Raw genomic sequence first — 21,532 nt, 5'->3', positions numbered from 1 at the left:
TCGTTTCGTCCTGGGAACGAGCGACTCAAATCACGCGGGGACCCCCATGAAGCACCAGCGCCAACCCCGCAAGGAAGGCTTCGCGGTCGCCAGGCAACCCCCTCCCTCCCTTACTGAGAGGCTCCCCGGCCGAAGAGACCAAACGGTGGCTCTCCAAGAGATTCGTGGACTATAATCACCATGAGCCCCTGCCAGCAGCAGCAGCGCCTCATGGGAATTGTAGTCCCCGGATCTCTGGAGAGCTATAGTTTGCCCTCTCCTGGAATAGGCGCTCGGCTACCCGGCCTAGGACGACGTCGTCAGCGCGTGCGCAGAAGTAGGGCTGCGTGCCAGCGCGCAGGCGCTGTGCGGCGCGTCCCCGGCCATGTCGGCGGCGTCCAAGGTAGTGTTCGGGACCACCTTGCTGCTGTCGGTCGCGACCGTGGCCGGCGTCCACATCCAGCAGAACCTTCTCAGAGAGGCAAGTGGAGGCCCCTGCGTCGCTCTCGGGAAGGCGCCGGAGGGCTAGCCTTCCCCTCTAGGGAGGCCAACTTCCAGGTGGGACCGGGAGATCCCCCTGGAGGAAATGGCACCGTTGGAGGGTGGACTCCCTAGAGTTATAGCTCACTGAGGTTCCCCCCTCCCTAAATCCCGCCCACTCCTGGCTCCACCCCCAAAGTCTCCAGGGATTTCCCAACCCAGAGCTGGCAACCCTAAGTGCTGGGGAAGCTCCAGGCACTACCATAGGGATTATTAGAGCAAAAAGAAGCAGAATGGGCGAAATATACAGGGTGAAACCAAAATGAAATAAACAAATGGCATAATAAAATACCACTGAAATACCTATTCAGTGCGCTATCAGCACAAAAATGTTTTGGCTTTTTTCAAAACAAGCACAAGTCCTCGTGAAAATATTTTATCATTGCTTAATTTGCCATTGGTATGTAAAAATGTATTGTGAATGTAAGTTATCTGCCTTATTCTGTTGTATATGTGAACCACCCTGAGCCTTCGGGGAGGGCAGTTATATAAATATAATAAATAAATAAAAATGAATATAACGAAAATATATGGTATCCTTTGTGCATATACAGTGGGCTAATCGCTTTCACTACTATTGGGATGCCAGCCTCCAGGTGGTACCTGGGGATCCCCTGGAATTGCAGCTCATCTGACCAGTTCCCTTGCAGAAAATGAGGGGTGAACTCTGTGGCATTGCACCCCACTGAGATATCTATCTTTGCGGTTTGCCAGGCAGCAGCATCTGAATGGTAGCGACAACTTGGGTTTGGGAACCGGAGGAAAGACATTCTTTGATCTTTTGTTTTCTGTTTCCTATTTCCCAAAACACACTTTAGACTGGACTTTGGTTTATCAGATTTATATTTATATTCAACCAGACCCCTTCCCCCCTACCAAAAAAGGGCAGCCAGTGTGGTAGTGCAGTCATTCTCAACCTTTGGGCCCTTTTAAGATCTCTTCTCAGGTTCCAGGGCTCCTTGTAGTAGACTGGCTGCTTGCACAGTGAGCTAGGTTACAAATGGCCCAAGCCAAGAGTCAACTAATGACATATAATATACCTTGTCTTTACATATTTATCCTTGTGAAGGAAATGGAGGAAGTTTGTTTTATGCTTAATAGTCTTGAAATCGCTTTGAGACTCCTTCAGGTAAAGAAAAGCAGCATATAAGAACCACCTTCTCCTATCTGAAAATGCAACTTTAAAAAATCTCCCTTGGGAGATTTTAAGGAAGCTTTACATCTGGCCAAGGAAGCATTACATCTGTGTTGAATTGGCATTTGAATACCATATTAATATATGGAGATATCTGATTTGCTTCCAGTTAAATCCACTGATTCAAGACGGAGCAAGCAAGCCACAAAGTGAGTACCACTGATTGAGAGGAATTACTCCAGAGAATAGTTGCACTTTGTGGTTTCTTTTCCTTCATTGGTACCTCTGCACCCACTTTTGTTTTTCACTGTAGAATGGTAGGAACCCTCACACAATTGTTCCCTTTCAGAAGCTACATGAAGGTGTGCTCAGAGACATCGAGAGGCAGAATCGAAAGGAAGAAAACCTTCGCCTCTTGAAGGAGCAGATCACTTTAACGAGAGAACTTGAAATAGAAAGAGACGCGATGCTGATGGCAAAAGGAACTCAGCAGTGAAGGAGAAGGGCTGATATCCCCCCGTTTGGTTCAGTGTACTGGGCTTCGTCCTGACGGTGCTCTAAATGTCGGAAGAGCGGGTTCCTCGACCACCAGAAAGAACTCTGCCCAGGCACCATGGATAATAGTGTGTATGTGGGCGAGATGATGAGTTGTCACGATGACGAAGCCACTAGAACATCGACGTCTGAAGGGCTGGAAGAAGGGGAGGTGGAAGGTGAGACGCTCCTGATAGTAGAGTCTGAAGATCAGGCATCCGTCGATTTGTCTCATGACCAGAGTGGGGACTCCTTGAACAGTGATGAAGGAGACACGTCCTGGATAGAGGAGATGTCATTCTACTGTGAAAAATGCCAGAAATGGATACCCACAAGTAAGACTTGCTTTAGCATGTTGAACTTTGTTCTTGGATCTTTTTTTTTAAATTGTGCTTTATGTTTCTGTGAAAGTAGGGTACAGAGATAGATCTCAGCTTGCAGTGTAGAGGGCTTTCTAATAGTCTAATTTTAGACCAGGCCAACAATGTTCCCACTGGAATTTGTCTTCTTAGGCCAGTTCAGGCAGACTTTTCTCAGTTTCTCTCTGCTGGATGTCTTGACGCAGACAAATGTGGCCACAGATTCCACAGATATTGTGTTTAAAGTGATAGGAATGGGGATGGGCATGAAATGGCTGGCGAGCCTTTGTTCATGGCCAATTTATGGTTTGTGAATGGAAGTGGTTCATGGTTTGTTAACTGCAGCCTGGCCACGAACCTCCAGGAACTTGGAATGTGGGTTTGTGGGGAATAAAAAGCAGGTGTTTAAACACTTGCTTTCTCCTCCCTGCAAAAGCTGACAAAACAGCTGAGTGATGGGAGGAGGCTCTCCTCATTGCTCAGCAGTTTAATCAGAACCATCTGCACTGTGGGGGGCAGCCTGCTCCCACAGCTCAGCTGTTTTAGACTTTGGGGGGATCTAACAGCTGTTGCTGTGCTGAGTGGGCTGCTGCAGAGAGAGAGAGAGAGAGAGAGACATTCAAATGTATGATAGATTGTTGCTCTGCATCTTAAAAGCTGTTTTGTTTGTTACAAGGAGAGGGGTAGCCTATAAATCAAAATATAAATACAACTGCTAACATTACTTTTTAAGTACTATGCAGCTGTTGTGTCAGACTAGCTGTTAGAAGTCACTGGCTGGAGAGCTGCAGACCGCCTTTCAAAATGCATACCCACGTGTTTTATTTTATTTTTATTTCCTGCTGCCAGCCTCTTGCATTGTGGGATGCTGCATTAGAGATTCTCCTGCCTCACAGAACAGGCTTTTCAGTGGTGTGGGGGAGCCTGCAAAGTCCCATAAGTTCTTGGCCACTTCCTTTGAGCATGCCAAGTGTCTGGTGCTTTATGAGGACTGAGGATGCCCCTACACTTTAGAAATCTGCCTAGTAGTTCTTTCCTTCGTCACAACAAAAAGAGGAATTGGGATAAGTGGCAAAGGAAGGGGCTTGCAATGTACTCGTATAATAGTGTGCTTTTTGAGAGAGCCAGTTTGGTGTAGTGGTTAGGAGTGCGGACTTCTAATCTGGCATGCCAGGTTCGATTCTGCGCTCCCCCACATGCAGCCAGCTGGGTGATCTTGGGCTCGCCATGGCACTGATAGAGGTGTTCTGACCGGGCAGTGATATCAGGGCTCTCTCAGCCTCACCCACCCCACAGGGTGTCTGTTGTGGGGAGAGGAATGGGAAGGCTGTAAGCCGCTTTGAGCCTCCTTCTGGTAGGGAAAAGCAGCATATAAGAACCAACTCTTCTTCTTCTTTCCACCAGTGTTTCTGTTAAAAGGCTGGTGCTTTGCCGTTTTGCTTGTTCGTTGCAGGTCAGATGAGAGAACAGATCAGCTATCTGAAGGGTGACAACTTTTTCCGGTTTACTTGCTCCGATTGCTCCGAAGATGGGAAGGAGCAATTTGAACGGCTGAGGCTGACGTGGCAGCAGGTATGTCTCAGGATTCCAGGGGCTCCTTACTGGATTCTGTTTGGTTTTTAAAAATTAACTTCCAAAATGCAAATCTTAAGTGTGTTTTTGTTTGTTTGTTTTTGTTTTTACCCTGACTGGTACACGATCAAACTCCTTACAGTGAGTTGGGATCACAGTGTTCATTAAAAAGTACCCAATGACTCGGAGTCTGTTGAGATAGGATGCAACAAAAGATAAATAATTAAGTAAATAAGTAATGTAACATGACCCTGAATGTAAGACAGCCACCCCCTTTTATGCTGTAAAAATATATGAATGGACTTGTATGCCTGTAACAGTAAGAGCCTCTTGTGGCGCAGAGTGGTAAGGCAGCAGACATGCAGTCTGAAACTCTGCCCATGATGCTGGGAGTTCAATCCCAGCAGCCAGCTCAAGGTTGACTCAGCCTTCCATCCTTCTGAGGTCGGTAAAATGAGTACCCAGATTGCTGAGGGGTAAACGGTAATGATTGGGGAAGGCACCGGCAAACCACCCCGTATTGAGTCTGCCATGAAAACGCTGGAGGGCGTCACCCCAAGGGTCAGACATGACCCGGTGCTTGCACAGGGGATACCTTTATGCTTGTAACTTGTATGCCGATGTAACACCCCCCCCCCATTTGATGGCATACCTGGACATAAAAAATTGCATTTGAGTAGATACAGTATCTTTGCCTCGCCTCTAAACATCCTGGTGTAGATGCAGGGAAGGGTGTAGATGGTGAGAGCCGGCTTGGTTGATGGTTCAGAGCTGTGGCCTCTAATCTGGAGAGCCGGGTTTGATTCCTCACTCCTCCATCTGCAGGCAGCTGGCTGACCTTGCACTAAACACAGTGCTGTTAGAGCTCTTCTTGCAGAGCAGGTCTGTCAAGAGCTCTCTCAGCCCTATTTACCTCCCACCTGGGGAGAGGAAGGGAAGGCAGTTGTAAGCCCCTTTGGGACTCCTTCAGGTAGTGAAAAACAAGGTATAAAAACAGCAGCTTCTGAAATATAATGCCTCAGATTCTGTCTGAAGTGCTTTCAGCCTATAAAAAGAGAAACGTGTGCTGGATAAAATGGGTATAAGGACTAATAATGGCTGGGCAGAAGTTGCAGGGTGTGCCTCTCCTGCAGCTCTCCCGCAATCTAGGGGGTGCATGGGGTAGCCTTGGATAGCAGCATTGGCTGAATTTAGTTATTTCTTTAATGTACATTATTTCTGATCCTCCCTTCTTAATTCAGATCACACACAGTGAGTCAGTAGAATCGACAAAATAGGACATTCAGTGGCTAATGCATTAGGATTTTAGATGTCTGGAATCACCAGACTGAAGCATAGCACAAATATTCGCATGGCACCTTAAGTGGTGCAGAAATGACATAATAAATAGGCTCCTCCTTCCAATAAGCTAAACACAGTCCTTAATGGTTTAATCAAGCAAGTTTGTAAAGCCAGCTTGTACAGTCAGGCTTGTGCAGGTTGGCACCTGCCCCTGCTAACTTAGAAGCATGAACCATAGACTTGGAAGGGGCCAAACAGGACATGTAGTCTAACCCTCTGTTCAGTGCAGGACCAGGCATGATAAGTATCTGTCCAGCCACGGCTTGAAGGCTGCCGGTGACGGGGAGCTCACCACCTTCAGGGAAATGGCTGTGGTGAGACATAGGGAGGGAGGCAGCCCCACAAGGGAGAGACTCTGAGGTCATAGAGGGTTTTGTGCATGATAGCCAGAACCTTAAATTGAGCCTGGAAACAGATGGGCAGCCAGCAGAGCATCTGCAGAATAGGAGTAACATGCATGCTCCGTCTAGCTCCAGTTACTAGCTGAGTGGTGGCATTCTGGACCAATTGTAAGAGGATGTGCTATATGGACACATGCAGGCCTAAACTAAGGACTAGCTAATGCATGAGGGACATCAGTGTCGAAGAAGGTCAAAGTTGGCCTGGTGTGTTCATGAAATACTGCTGGGAAGCACTGGTTATGTCTTTGGACATGCTGGATTAGTCGCTGTTTATTTCATGCAGCTGCATCCCTGGGGCTCTTTGGTCTGCCCTGCATGGAACCATTGGCCAAGGGATGAAATTATTCTCAGCCCGCGAGCCTCTTTCCCTTTGGCTTCTGCCACATTGTTACCAGGTTGACCTCACATAATCTTTGAGTGTGGCACATGATTGGCTTCCTCCTTCCCCCCCATTGCTTTTGGACATTTCCTTATTTTTGTTGTGACTTATTGCATGTGTGCGTTGCTTATGGCTATCTAAGAACAAAATTCTCCCCCCTCCCAGAACAATGTGCAGCCCAGTTCTGTGTATACTTAATTGGAAATAGTTCACACTGCTTACTCCAAGGAAGTAAGTATAGAACCGTGGATTCCTCAATGTGGACTCAGAAGAAAAAAGGAGTCTTCTCTATGTTTATAGGTGAAAAGGTTATAACATAAAGTCTAAATGGTCAAACAAAAGAGTCAACCAAAACGGGATCCTAGGTTAAGTGACCCGCTTCCTGTTCTATCTTCGTCAGAGGTTGCTCTTCCAGTATACTGTCACAGTAGTAGTCGTAGTATCACATTGGCAAAATGCTCATAATTGTCTGGGGATTTCATAAAGTTGCAGATACTGATTTGCTGTGATTAAATTTCAGAACGTGACCATACAAAGTATTTGAAGTTTTCTATAAATCAAAATGTGTGCTTAGCAGAAAGGGGTATTTCTTCCAGAAGCAGAACACTTCTTAGATGTTACCTGGGATAAAAGTCCTGACCTGGATAGCTCAGACAAGCCCGGTTCCATCAAATATCAGAAGTTAAGCAGGGCCAACCTTGGCTAGTATTTGGATGGGAGACCACCAAGGATTTGGATGCATTCCTAGGGGTCCTGATGTGGAGGCAGGCAAGGGCAAATCACCTCCTGACATCCCTGGCCTGGCTGCCAGACAATGCTTGGGTCTCCTGACTGTACTACACATGCCGTATGAGAAACAAATGAATCATGTGAACAAAATATCCTTTTCTAAATTCAGATAGTCATGTTGGTGATGTACAATCTAAGCCTGGAAGGAACTGGCCGCCAAGGTTACTTCAGATGGAAAGAAGATATCTGTGCATTCATTGAGAAGCACTGGACTTTTCTACTAGGAAGCCGGTAAGATTACGTTGTCTTAAAAACCACGTCTAAGTAGGATATTAAAAATATCCTCCCCTTCACACTGCATGCATGTAGTGCATAAATAACTGGATTTAGATTTTTTTACTGACCCTTAGGGCTCATGAAGTTGCTTTGTTGGTTGGTTTGTTTGATTTTTACCCCTCCATTCCCCAGAAGGGGTCCCTCTCTCGGTTTGAGCCTGATCGTCTTGCAGCACTGCAGTAAGAATAAAACTGCATAATTCCCAACTGCGTTGCCTTCCTCTAAGAAAGAGGAGACAAGAGCCGTGTCATTTTCAAGCCACCTTATGGGGAAAAGTGGGAATACTCAGATTTTCAGATGTAGAGCAGAGTTGGAAATTAATTTTGCATGTATATACTGAATTGAATTCAAATTTATTGTCGAAGCCAAAACCATAACAATTATTACTATTATTAATATTATTGGATCATGCAAACAAAGCATCAAAGCAGTAAAATGAAAATATATTTATATGTTAACAGTATAAAGGAGTGATCACAATAAGAAAATTGTAAGTGCAGAATAAAACAAGTGAAGTGAAATAAAATAATTCTACACTAACTAAAATAAGGAGCCCTCAGCTGCCCTTGAAATGAACCTTTTAAAAATAATAATAATGGATGAAGAAATGAAATTAGCAACCATTAAAGGGACAGGAGAGAAAACATCTGCAAAAAGAAATATTATTTTATCGTCATCAGAAACAGTGGACTGCACTGTGTTCACCCTGATTCAAACATCATTGTATAGAAGACAATGCAGGATATAGTGGGTAGGGTTTTCTACTGAGTGAAGCATCAGTATGGATGCTGAGGGAAGACAGAAGCCTACAAAGACCTGGAATATGTTGGGGGGTACTTTTTGGTCAATCTAGTTCATTATCAGCTTTCTCCATAGATTGTTCACTTCTGTGTCATTTGTATACTGTGGCTTGGCCTTGTGTTTCTCCCATTGTACACCTCATACTCCTAAGCAGATAATCTTTGTGATCAACAGCCTGGTTTGAAGACACTATCCAATATCTATGCAGAGATTTTGAGAGTCCAGAGCAGTCTTTCTCAACTGTTATTTACTATTGAAGAACCTCTGAATATGGTTGGGAAGCATTGTACATGTCCACTCAGGGTCCCTCCCTTTTCCACCCCCACCAGGCCAATCATTGGCCATTTTCGGGAGGGGGGTCAACATGACCATATATGGTCATATTACGGGGAGGTCAACATGACCATATATGGTCATATTACTTGATAAATGTTTAAAGAATTTTAAAGAGATATAAACAACTAGTAATTAAGCCCGCTGTATGCCGAATACAGCGGGCGCTAGAAACTGAACTTGGGGACCGCCGTCAGTCTGCTGGGGACCGCCGTCAGTCTGCTGGGGACCGGCTCGGGCCGCGCCCGGGCCGCGCCCGCGAGCCGCGCCCGGGCCGCGCCCGCGAGCCGCGCCCGGGCCGCGCCCGCGAGCCGCGCCCGGGCCGCGCCCGCGAGCCGCGCCCGGGCCGCGCCCGCGAGCCGCGCCCGGGCCGCGCCCGCGAGCGGCGGCCGCGCGCCGCGCCCGGGCCGCGCCCGCGAGCCGCGCCCGGGCCGCGCCCGCGAGCCGCGCCCGCACATCGGGCCGCTTGCTGGCAGGGCCGCTGTTGGACTGTTTCTTCCTGGAACCTTGTTGGCCGGGAGCGGCTGCGAGGACGGCGGAGACCATTGTAAGTTGGGGGCGAGGTGGTGGTGCGCGGGGGCTGCGGCCTGCGTGGGTTCCCTCGGGCGTCAGGCCAGGAGCAACTGCAAGCCGCGCTGCGCGCGGCTCGCAGTTGCTGGGGCTGGGAATCAGAGGGAGCAATCGGCAGGCGCTTCGCGCCTGCCGATTGTTCCCTCCGATTGTCTGTCATGAGGAAGGGTCCAATCCGGACCCTTCCTCATCCCGGACACATCCCGCCCCAGAACGCCTTACTCTTTTATTTAGTCCGTGGCGCCCGTGGCGCCACGGGCGGTGTTCAGATTATTTAACTCCCACCCATTTGGGAAACCCTTCCAGGGCCTCCAAAAAACCCTGGTTGAAAAAGCCTGCACCAGAGTAAAAGAAAAAAAAATCTGTATATTTAACCCCGGCTGCAGAACTACATAATGATCTTGTTCATTTCAATAAAGATTTCATAGGGGCATTAGACTGTTCCACGTTGGGTTGGTGGGAGGCTGTTTTTCAATATGGAATTCTCACTTTAGGCCACAGATGTTTTGGGCCTGTTGTTAGAGTAGCGTCTGGCTATCTCCTGACCACAACTACCTTTCTGAGACCTCTTATCCTCCTCTGGATTTAGAAAGAAGACGTCCACTTGGTGGAGCACTGTTGCCGGTTGCCTTTCCGTGGGGAGCCCTCGTTTTTTCCGATCCGGGGCTCAAGAATTTGGAGAGCCGGGCTGGTGGAAGCTTGTCCACAACAGGCCACCTACGCTGAAACCCGAAGGAGAGAAGCTGTCTGCCTCTACCCTAAAAACGAAAGGTAATGCGATGTGAATTGCATGCAGGTTTGCCTAATGCGGCTTCCTGTAAGAATATGAAATAGGCCTGATATCAAAGGATGGCGTGGGTGTTTATGGAAGCTGAAACCTTCACTGATCAAGAGGTTGCACTCCTCTGTATTGTCACTTGGTGGATTTCCTTTAGATCAGTGGTAGTCAACCAGTGGTCCTCCAGATGTTCATGAACTACAATTCCCATGAGCCCCTGCCAGCAAATGCTGGCAGGGGCTCATGGGAATTGTAGTCCATGGACATCTGGAGGACCACAGGTTGACTACCCCTGCTTTAGATGAAGGAAAATCTGAGGAACCAGCCCCATTGTAGGCACCCTCCATTTAAAATATTTGCTCATGACATTTGCAGATGGGGAGGAAGGATTCGAACCCTCTGCGCCTCCTGTCATTCTTTGCTTGCTTGCTTGCCTGCCTGCCCCTGCCCACTTCCTTTCAACTAGATCTTCACCTCATCTCGCCCCCCACCCACTCTCAGCCCCTTCACTCCTCTGCTTTTTCTTCATCTCTGCTGACCTCTGTAAGGGTTGCCATTCGGAGTTTATAGCAAAGGGGTTCCCAACCTTCTGTTACATGCAATATGTCGATTTAAAGCAGAGCAAAGTTTTAATCCAGTGGCAACTTTAAGATCATCATCAAGTTTTATTTAAGGTGTAAGCACAGCCCACTTCCTCAGACACGATGAAATAGGAGTTACAAGACTACATATACCAAGAGTGGGTCATTAAGTTGTCTACCTGATACCAGGGTCTTAAGGAAATGATGACATAAGTTTATCAGGTCATCATTTGTTTGGGTTTAACTCTGGGGGGAAAACATAGTAAAGGAAATAAAAATGCAAAGAATAGAGATTATTGGACAGATGCATTGCCAGTTGTGGGACCTGAGAGTAATTAAAGAGAGCCTGTCACTACACTTTATTAGTCCCCACCCCAGCATGGAGGCATCCCCACAAGTGGCCGACACCACCATTGTCTGACAAAGTGTGCAGTGCACGCTGAAAGCTCACACCTTGAATAAAACTTGGTTAGTCTTAAAAGTGCCATTGGACGCAATGCTTGTTCGGCTACCTCAGACCAACACGGCGACCCCCTTGAAGCTAGATATTGCCTTTTCCTCGGAATCAGATTTGAACATTTTTTATCACGAGCACCATGTTCCTTCCTTCGCAGGTTCAAAGCTGTCTCTAGAGCCCATCATTACAGTGGAGGGGCTCAGAAAGCGAGCGAGCCGCAATCCTGTGGAATCCGCCATGGAGCTGAAGGAGAAGAGGTCTCGCACCCAGGAAGCCAAGGACATCCGGAGAGCCCAGAAGGAGGCGGCCGGCTTCCTGGACAGGAGCACCTCCTCCACGCCCGTCAAATTCATCAGTCGTGCCCGGCGCCCAGACATGGTCCTGGAGAAGGGGGAGGTGGTGGACTTTTCCTCCCTGAGCTCCTCAGATCGGACTCCCCTGACCAGCCCGTCGCCCTCCCCTTCGCTGGATTTCTCCGCTCCGGGAACTCCTGCTTCTCACTCCGCTACGCCGAGCCTTCTCTCGGAGGCAGACCTTATTCCTGATGTCATGCCCCCTCAGGCCCTCTTCCACGGTAAAGCTTGCATCAGTGTTTCCTGGTATGCTTTAAAAACCCACACCCTGTAAACACAGCCATCTCTTCAGTCGTAGTTGTACTTGCGGTGGGGTTGAAGATCTCTTAAGAGATGTGGACGTGCAACTCTATCCTTCTTAGTGGTAGAAGAAGAAGAAGAGGTGGTTCTTATATGCCGCTTTTCTCTACCCGAAGTGGCTTACAATCAATCGCCTTCCCTTTTTACTCTCCCTACAACAGACACCTTGTGAGGGAGGTGAGGCTGAGAGAGCCCTGATATTACTGAAGAAGAAGAAGAGTTGGTTCTTATATGCTGCTTTTCTCTACCCAAAGGAGTCTCAATGTGGCTTACAATCGCCTTCCCTTTCCTCTCCCCACAACAGACACCCTGTGAGGGAGGTGGGGCTGAGAGAGCCCTGATATTGCTGAAGAAGAAGAGTTGGTTCTTATATGCCACTTTTCTCTACCTGAAGGAGTCTCAAAGTGACTTACCTTCCCTTTCCTCTCCCCACAATAGACACCCTGTGTGGGAGGTGAGGCTGAGAGAGCCCTGATATTACTGCTTGGTTGGAGCAGCTTTATCAGTGCTGTGGTCCCAAGGTCACCCAGCTGGTTGCATGTGGTGGTGGAGAGGTACAGAATCAAACCCGGCTCGCCAGATTAGAACTCCTAACCACTACCAAGCTGGTAACTGAATGTGGCACAGTACCAGGCTGAGAGCAGTGGCCTCTGATTTGGAGAAGGGTGGTTAATTCCCCACTCTTTCTCCACAAGCAGCCTGCCTGTATAAATCTGGCTTTGAAAATGTTTTCCATGTATCTTAAGACTTGAAGCGGAGAGAATAGGAGCAGCACACCTAATCCAGCATCAGGTTGGACGGTCTGTCTTTAAAAGCAAGAGGAAGCAGTGGGACTTTTAAAACTCTCCCTTCGTTATTTTATTGATTTACAATTTGATTTCTAAGACCGGCCTCCTTAGCCCAGCTGTTTTGGGGCAGTGGACATAAAAACATAAGTTCTCCCTTGAGTAGAGCTGGGAATTCCCGATTTCAGGGTGCAGCAGGTTCATTCTGGCTTACCACACTCATATGTGTCTGTCAGGATATGGCCTTTTCCCGTCTGATCTGCTTTCAAGAGAGAACTTTGTTACTGCAAGAGGATTGGAATACCTGTTGAGTCTTCTAGTCAAGCTAATCTCGGAACTAAGCCCACCTTCCTCCCTAGAGCCAGCTTGGTTCAGTGGTTAAGAGCAGCGACCTCTAATCTGGCGAGCTGGATTTGATTCCCTGCTCCTCCGCATGCAGCTCATCACAGTCCTGTTAGAGTTGTTCTCACAAAGCAAGCCTGTCAGAGCTTTCTCAGCCCCACCTACCTCCCAAGGTAGGCGTTGTGGGGAGAGGAAGAGAAGGCAATTGTAAGCTGCTTTGAGACACTTATTTGAGTAGAGAAAAGTGGGGCATAAAAACTGGTTTCTTCTAGATTCAGGGTCCTGATTAAAGAAACACCGGGGTAGATAAATGTTAGCGTCCCAATTGGATCCTCAGAATACTTTGTTAGATATTTGGGGGGCCTAAAGCAAAGAAGTATGCTAATATAACATAGTACACTATTTTTTGGCGCAGTGTTTCTGACACATTTTCGTCTGTAGATGATGAAGAGATGGAAGGCGACGGTGTTATCGATCCGGGGACAGAGTACATCCCGCCGCCCAGCGGTCCGCTGAGAATCATCCGACGGAGAGTGAAGACATCCGAACAGATCAAGCAAGAGGAGGAGAGTGAAGAAGAAAAAGCAGAGAGGCTGGAGGGGGACGCTGCCGGCTCTGGCAACACGCACCTCTCCCTGCAGGCCCAGGGCCAGGAGAAGCGGAAGGCTCAGCTGAAGCAGAAAGGGGCGAAGTCCGGCCGGCCCACTTTCGTGCCGGTCAGCATCTACGAAGAGAAGCTTCTCCTGAGGAACTTGGAGGTCTGCCCGACTGCGGTGGCCATGACGCCCAAGGCCCGCAGGCTGCGGCGCAAGCTGATGGTCCGGCAAGCCAAGCGGGAAAGGGGCCTGCCCCTCTTCGACTTGGACAGCATCGTCAATGCCGCTCTCCTCCTGGTCGACGGGATTTACGGGGCCAAGGACGGGAGCATCGGCTGTCCCTCAGCGGGCCACGCGACGTACAGGACCACTAGCCAGGACTTCAGGATCTTGGATCGGTACCAGGTGAATATTTCCAGGCGCTCTCAAATGCGGGATGGGGGAAAGTGGGAGGATGGAAAGGATAGGCATCTGACAACGTGTGTGTGCACACAAAAGCTTATACCTTGAACAAAACTCTAAGATCTTTGTGCTAGTGGACTCGGACTAGGCATTCCAGCACTTTCCTTCTTTCTAAGGTAATCTTTTCCCAATCATTGTGCAGTTCCTCTTAGACAGTTTAGTTTACAGCCATTCTGGTTAAGAGAGCAAGTGGATTTATCTGTCTTGTGGCTGAAAGAGCACTAGCCCTCTGTGGCCAGCTGTTCAAGGCAGAGGCATTTCTGATATTTAGGAACCTCATTTCAATGGCAGGACTGAAGCATATGCTTGCCCAGTCAATATGGGGATAGTTGATGTCATCTAACATTACATTTTCTGCTTCAGTCATCCCCCCCACATTAATATATTAGATCAGTGGTCTGCAACCTTTTTAAGGCTGTGGACCGGTGGCGGTGGGGAGGGCGATCGCGCGGCGTGGCTGCAAATGTGCAGGCGCAACCCTGCTGCACATGTGCACATGCACGGAAGTGCCGTGCATGTGTGCTTGCTGCTGTGCATGGCGCCCTGCTTCCCTCTCCCCCCCTCCCACAAAAAGAAGCTTGTCAGGCCGCAAGCTAATTGGCTGCTTTTGCGGCCGATTTGTTTGCGGTCTGGGAAGTTTCTTACTGTGGGGGGGTTGTGGGGAGAGGGAGCCGTGGCCCGGTGGTTGGGGACCACCGTATTAGATGACCTCCGGAGAAAGTTGGATCTAGGCAGATCGGCTCGGCTGTTCCTATTGGATCCGATGGCTGTGTTCAACACAGTCGACCACGGGCTTCTGGCCCACCGCCTAGTCGACGTGGGGAAACATGGCACAGCCCTTCCTGCAAGGAGCAATGTTATTTAACATCTACATGTGCCCCCTCGCCCATCTGATCCAGAGTTTTAGACTGGGCTTTCTCCAGTATGTGGATGACACTCAGTTATTTCTTCTAATGGACAGCTATTTTTTTCAACTCCCCCAAGAAGTAAGGGTTTATGTAAGCCGCCTCGAGCCTTCGGGGGGAGGCGGGGTATAAATATAAATATAATAATAATAATAATAATAATAATAATAAGGAAAATCACTCCACGTGTCCAGTGCAGATTTGATAAAACGGTTGTCTGTATCCCTTCCCTCCCTTAATGCACCAGTTAGAGCAGTGGTTCTCAGCCTAGGGATCGCAACCCAATTTGGGGTCGCCTGGCCCCTTCTTCGGGGTCCCCAGGTTGGTTGCGGCCAGCATGGTGGCAATGGTAGGCGGCAAACAGAGGCGAATGGTGTTGGTGGCCTCAAGTGGCGTTGGGGCAGCAGTAGTGGCGGGCAGGGCAGCAGTGGCGACAGCAGAGCCATTTCAAGGGCCGCCTCCATGCCGGCTGACCACCGCTGCTGCAGTTGGAATCGCGGCGCTGGAGCGGTTGAGAACTGCTGAGTTAGAGGGAGATGACCCAGGATTGCCTTCCGTTGTCACCTTGCTGGTTGACCATGTTGTGCATTTCTCTTGTTTCCCAGACCAAGCTGTCTGCTCTGAAGGGCTTTCGACAAACGGGGATGAAATTCCTCAGCCGACTTGTGGGCTCTGAAGCGCTGACTGATCACAGCATCGTCAGCCCGTACACGTCCCGTGTCTTGAAACCTTACATCAGGTACGGATCACCGGGGGGGGGGGGGCGCTATTTTCTGCTGCTGTTGTTAGTCGTTTTTACCCACTCTCCTATCCCCCCCCCAAAAATCTTTCTGGACGGATGCCTGTCTATCATTACTGGTAGCCTGTTGGGCGAGTGGCTTGAGGGGCCTGACTTTCAACTGGAAATTAGTTTACAAGGCACTGCTGCATCAAAAGAGGAAAAGCACTCAAGTCCCATTTCCTCTTCCCATACTCCTGGTATAGTGTTAAAATAGGTTAGGCAGAGAGTTCGTGTCTGGCTAAGGGTCACTGAGCCCGTTTCCATGACACAGGGAGGATTTGAACTTGGGCCTCCGAGATCCTTCTCTGACGTTCCAATCAGTAGGTCACGCCAGCTCTCTCCCTGCTGCAGAATAAAGAGGAGATTGTTTTTAAGTCCGGATAATAAAGACCTCAGGTTTATTAGGTTTCCTGCTTTCTATTTTTAACCAAGCCCCTCTTTCATTGCTTCAATGGAGCCAAACTCTTACAAGCCCAAGATAATTGCAGAGATGTTATATGGGGCCTTTTTAGGACCACCAATCAATCTTTATTTTACAGTCATTGAGACCAAAATTTCAGATGCACTACTATACAATAGCAGTTTATTAAAAGTAGAATGTAATACATAAAAGGTTAAAAATGCATCAGCAGTAAAACTTAAAAACTTCTCAACCATAAAAGTCAATATTTAAAAAGCATTAAATACCACCAATCTCCTGCTTTGCTCCACTCCAGTGGGTACACTCAGAATTCCTCAGAGCTGTAGTACAGGCACCAAACTGTGTCTCTATTCATGGATATGACTAGAGACAGGTCTCCCGAAATTCAAAGCCCAAAATTCTTTTTGCATCCATTTTGCTCTGGTTAAAGGTGCACTGGGCAGTTGCCGGTCCTACTCCCTTCAATTTCAAATCCCAGTGGCCATTGGCTGCCGCGAAGGAAATTAAAGACTTGGATTTTCCACACTTGCATTACTTGGAATGGGAAAAGAAGGCAAAAACAGCAATTAAACAAAGGCTTGAGGACTCAGAGCCCCAAAGAGAACTTTCACACTCCCCTGGGTATGTTGCACCATTAAACATTAGATATATCAAATCCCAGGCTAAATAAGTCTCTTGGTTGGAAGCTAAAAACTACAGGAGAGCATTCACGTTAGCAAGGTGCTCTGCATTGGCTTCTGCCATCCTGGCAGGCCATAATAACAAAGTCCCATTAGCTTCTGGAGAGGTAGAGTCCATTGAATATGTGCTTCTTAGATACCCTTCTTATAGATCTGCAAGGACCAGGTTTATTCTTCCCTTACTCAGAGATGCCCTTGAGAGCTCAGGCAGAGGAAAAGTCACATTCCTCCTGTGAAATGGGAAGGCCCCCATACTCAAGCAGGTTGCCAAATATGGTGCACGAATATACAGCTCAAGGAGAACACAGCTAAAGCTAGATCAGTGGTGATCTAAAGTCTTATTATTAAATTTTACATTTGTAACCTCAAATTCTAAATTTGTATTTTGCAATTTTAAATGTGGAGATTCTTTTACTCTCTTTGCTGTATTTCAGGAAATGCTTGTCTCTCTGATTTAGAAAATGTTCGTACCTGGCCATAGTGCTGTATAAAATGAACTTACTTTCTATGGAACTATTGGGGGGGATTTTATTGTGGGTGTATAACTTTGTTACTGGCCACGAGCCGGTTATGGGAGTGGTGGGCTATCAATTAAATTATAGGTAAAATAAATAAACTACTCCTTATTATCCAGGATGGCTCATATGTGCTTAAAGCACAGCCCCAAGAGCCCCGGCCAGCGTGACCTCATCGGACCTTGTAAACCAAGCAGGGCCAGTACGGAGAGGGGATCCCCAAGGAAGACTGGGTCTGCAGTGCAGAGAAAGGTGATGGCACAACCACCTCTGTTCTGTTGCCTTGGAGGTGGCATGTCATGGGGTTGCCACGCTTCAGTCGCTTTCCTTAGCCCTGACTTAAGGAACATTTGTAAGTTTAGTTTGAACAGAGCCATCACCTTTAAATATATAGATGTACCAAGCGCTGCCGTTTTGTATTGCGGACAATACGTTTTATACTCGTAGATGTATTCAAGTCATTGTAGACCCGATGATAAAATATGTACACCGTATATCCCCTCCACTCCAGCTTTCAGGTTTTCTAACCAACTCTTCCCCAGGGTGAAGGGGGGGGGAGAAGCACCTTACTTTCAGGACTTCTCGAAATGCGACATCTCCAGCCATGACCCTTCCTGACTTCTGCTGTGTTCCCTTTCCAGACGGGATTATGAAACGAAACCACTGAAACTTCAGCTGCTGGCTGAGATTCGAGCACACGCACACAAGGCGGACCCCAACTGGACCACTGAACCAGAGTCACCCATTGATTATTGCTATGTGCGCCCTAATCACATCCCCACTATCAACTCCATGTGTCATGAGTTTTTCTGGCCAGGTAAGATCTCCTTTTAGATGGAGGGATGATAGACAGACAGATAGACAACTTTTTTTTTTAACAAGTCTGCAGACATGTTGGAGGCCCAAATTTTTAAAACTAAAAAGCGGGGCGGGGCTGGAGATAGGTGTGGGCATGCATACTTACAGGGAAACACTTCAGTCCCAATTTCTCTATTACAAATCTGTCTCCCAGCTGTCCCCCCCCCCAAAGATCTACATGCATTTTAAATCCTATGTAAAGCCTTCCTTTACATATGCCTGAGAAAAGAGGCTGTAGTTCAGTGGTGGAGCATGTGCTTAGCATGCAGAAGGTTACAGGTTCAATCTTCAGCATCTCCAATTAAGAGAACCAGGTAATAGAAGAAGTTGTTCCCCAAAATCAAAGAACATTTAGGGACATTTGAGCCCCTCAAGGAAAGCCGAAACTGCCATTTTGATCCAGCTGTACATCGAAGAGTGCAGAATTCTTTGGGAAAGGGTTAGAGAGATGGAAACACCACCTTCAGAAGTGTGCAGATCTAGATGGAGGATATGTTGAGAAACAACAGCTTCATGTTTTGAAAGGTTTTTATGATTTTGTAGTAATACTTTTTGACTTACCCTCGTGTAATCATTTTAATTTAAGTGTTTCTGGGCAGGCTGAACATAGCAATAGCAATAAACACATCTCAGAACAATGAATAAGTGACCCTAATCCCAGGGGGAATCATATTCATTCATTCATTCTTGTACTTATATACCACTTATATATATTCATTCTTGTACTTATATATGAGGCTCAGGGCATACATAAAACGTAGAAAACAGTACATGGAAGTTTTTCATAGCAACAATAATATTGACATTAAAACTATAACAGACGTAATGGATTATAACAATGCAAACAGGTCCAGAGCAGAATGCGTGCATGGGTTTCTGGGAGGGAGGGAGCAGGGGCCCTGTAGATGTTGCTGGTTCACTCGGTCTCAACCAAATGCCTGGTGGAAGAGCTCCCTTTTGCAGGCCCTGCAGAACTGTTTTAGCTCCATCAGGGCCCTGATCTCCTCTGGGAGCTCATTCCACTCTGTAGCCTGTGACAAATGCCCTTCTGGCCACTGACCAAGACCTGGTGTGTGGAGCAGCTGAATGCAGCCTGGCTGAGGATAGTGCTGCTGTCACATTGTCCCTCACTACATGCCCGGTATTCAGGTGATGGGTGAACCAAAATCCTAGGAGCCATTGGGCTTGCCTCTTGTTTTCCTGTTCTTTCCTCTCCACCCTTTTCCCCGGACTCTCAGCTCACACACACATGCCGTAGCCTGTTTCCAGGAAATGGAGAGTGTCTTTCATGATGCTATCTGTTTGGCATGTCTTGACTCCAGCAAGTAGTTCTGGCTGCTTTTTGGCCACTAGATGTAAAAAATGTAGCTTTTGCTTTATTCTGACTGTTCTTTGAAGGTAAAAGCCCTTCTGCCGTGGGAATAGTAAATGGCGGGAAAACGAAGCATTAATGGGGGTGGGAGGTGTCTATATGTATCCTGGGACTGGACCAGCCAGTCATTCTTAGCAATAGACTTTCTATCATGATGCTTGTACTCTCTTGGACACAGTTCTCTCTGAACTCTTTTCTATGAAGACTGGTCTCTGTTTTCTTGTCTCCTGCGAGAGAGTAGCCTTGGTTTGTGACAGCTGCTAGGAGACCCTGTTGGGCAGAATGGGATTGGAGGCATTCCCCACAGAGGAGTATATAATTGCACCATTGAGTACTATGTTCCTCTGTTATGTGAAAGTGTCTTAAAGTATATTTATGTATTTCTAATTACCAATCTTAATGTTGGATAATGAGTTACTTAGATGTTCCACTGTATTCCTTCATGTTCCCTAAATTGTGTGAGTGAGACCATCTTACAGGGCCAGATCTTTGCTTTAGACCTCAGCAGGTATTGAATATAGTTGTGTATGGTATGGTACACTCCCCCTCAGTCCCCTGTCCTCCCCCCCCCCCCCGGTCAAAGTGTAATTCTTTGCTCTTCTGTCCCCCTGCAGGGATCGACCTGTCAGAATGCCTGCAGTACCCTGACTTCAGCGTTGTTGTTCTTTACAAAAAGGTCATCGTTGCCTTTGGCTTTATGGTGCCAGACGTGAAGTACAATGAAGCCTACATCTCTTTTCTCTTTGTTCATCCAGAATGGAGGCGATCAGGGATCGCAACCTTTATGATTTACCACCTCATTCAGGTAGTTTCTCGGATCTCTTTTCTGAAGGCACAAAAGCAAATTGGGAAGATTTTACTCTGCATGTGCTTTATGTGAGCCAGCTAATCTGGCAGGCGGGGTTTGATTCCCCACATGCAGCCTGCTGGGTGACCTTGGGCCAGTCAGTTCTCGCAGAGTCTTTTCCTTATCTTTGTGGAGTTTTGCTGTATCTATCAGTATATCTGATTCTCTACATGCCCACATCTGTGGATATTTCAAACTAGAGCAATGAACAGATGAGATCTTTCTACAAACCTGAAAAGGCCCCAGATTTGCAGAAACACCTGAAATCTAAATTAAAACAAATGCACTGAATTTCAGAGTATAATCCGGGAGGTGCAAATTTACCTCCCCATTCCACCATGAGAGCTCATTGGGTGACTCTGGGTATTTCTAAATAGTATGTCACTTCTGTTTCACTATTGATCCATCTGTTGTAACTTCCAATTTTTAAAAATTGTCTCATAAGTGTTCTTGACTTCCTGAAAGTCGTTAACACGTCTCAGAAGAGTCAACTGCCCATGTGGGAGATCCGCTCCCCACAGTACAGTAGCTGCAGGAATGCCATGTATGAAGTAGCCCTTTCTGTTTTCAGCCTTTGAATCTTTATTTCCTTGTTTAACAATTTTTGTTTGTGCTCTCTGGCAGACCTGCATGGGCAAAGATGTAACCCTTCATGTCTCTGCAAGCAACCCTGCGATGCTGCTGTACCAGAAGTTTGGATTTAAAACTGAGGAGTACATTTTAGATTTCTATGACAAATACTACCCTTTGGATAGCAAGGAGTGCAGACATGCATTCTTTCTGAGGTTGCGTCGATGATACAGGAGGTTGTTTGGAGGTTCATGGGAAACCTGGAAGCTGCAAGATAATTTGGCTCAAAACCATTACTCTTAAAAGCATCCAAGGTGCTCTTTTGCTTTATTTCTAATCTGTGATGTGTGATGCACATTTTGTAGCCTGTTGATCATGACGGGTGTGCCAAGGGAAGTTTCAAAAGGAGACAGGCACAGTGGCTTTACCTGGAAGGATGGATCCCTTATTCTTCCTGAAGAACACTCTTGATAAGCTGGTTGATGATTCTCAAGGACTTTGATTGTCTACCTTTAAGCTCCTGCTGTATTCAGCGGTATTCTGTATTTCCGATTGTTCTTGGTTGGAAAGTGATAAATGCACTCAAATCAGCCTGCCCAAGTGTCTTGTCATTTAACTGTTGTTCCTTTTTGTCTGCCCAAGGTCAGTTAGCAGATGGGGGTGTATAAATCAAACGAGACTATCTGGGTGTGAATTTCTTTGGAACTGACAGGAACATGAAATTCACAAGAACCTAACAAAAAAACATAATTGAATACTATTCCAACCTCCCGGTGTTTTAATATTAGAACTGGAATCTGAATTCCAGGGTCTCATTTGCAAACAGAAAGATGTTATGGCCCTGAAGAGAAATGTGTGGGTAGCATCTGCTAAATGCTTGGGAACAAGGTGGCTGCGTGGGTGGGGACTGCTGGCAGGTT

General features: G+C 47.3%; 2 protein-coding genes across 2 annotated transcripts; both read left to right on the top strand.

Annotated features, from left to right (window-relative positions):
- Positions 1–302: 302 nt before the first annotated feature.
- Positions 303–2,237, top strand: PET117 (PET117 cytochrome c oxidase chaperone). Its single transcript, XM_077309969.1, has 2 exons — positions 303–460; positions 2,004–2,237. The coding sequence occupies exons 1-2, from the start codon at positions 365–367 to the stop codon at positions 2,148–2,150; spliced, it is 243 nt and encodes an 80-aa protein (XP_077166084.1). The 5' UTR covers positions 303–364; the 3' UTR covers positions 2,151–2,237.
- A 30-nt stretch (positions 2,238–2,267) lies between these two features.
- On the top strand, positions 2,268–21,207 carry KAT14 (lysine acetyltransferase 14). The gene is made up of 10 exons (XM_077309968.1): positions 2,268–2,523; positions 4,001–4,119; positions 7,139–7,260; positions 9,599–9,780; positions 10,983–11,399; positions 13,047–13,606; positions 15,174–15,307; positions 17,607–17,782; positions 19,810–20,000; positions 20,667–21,207. Exons 1-10 carry the CDS (start codon positions 2,268–2,270, stop codon positions 20,838–20,840), a joined length of 2,331 nt encoding a protein of 776 aa, XP_077166083.1. The 3' UTR covers positions 20,841–21,207.
- Positions 21,208–21,532: the final 325 nt, after the last annotated feature.

Source organism: Paroedura picta, chromosome 14, assembly GCF_049243985.1.
Source record: "Paroedura picta isolate Pp20150507F chromosome 14, Ppicta_v3.0, whole genome shotgun sequence".
Taxonomy (NCBI): domain Eukaryota; kingdom Metazoa; phylum Chordata; class Lepidosauria; order Squamata; family Gekkonidae; genus Paroedura; species Paroedura picta.
Note: the sequence above shows the minus strand (reverse complement) of the source record. Positions and strands in the feature narration are given on the sequence as shown.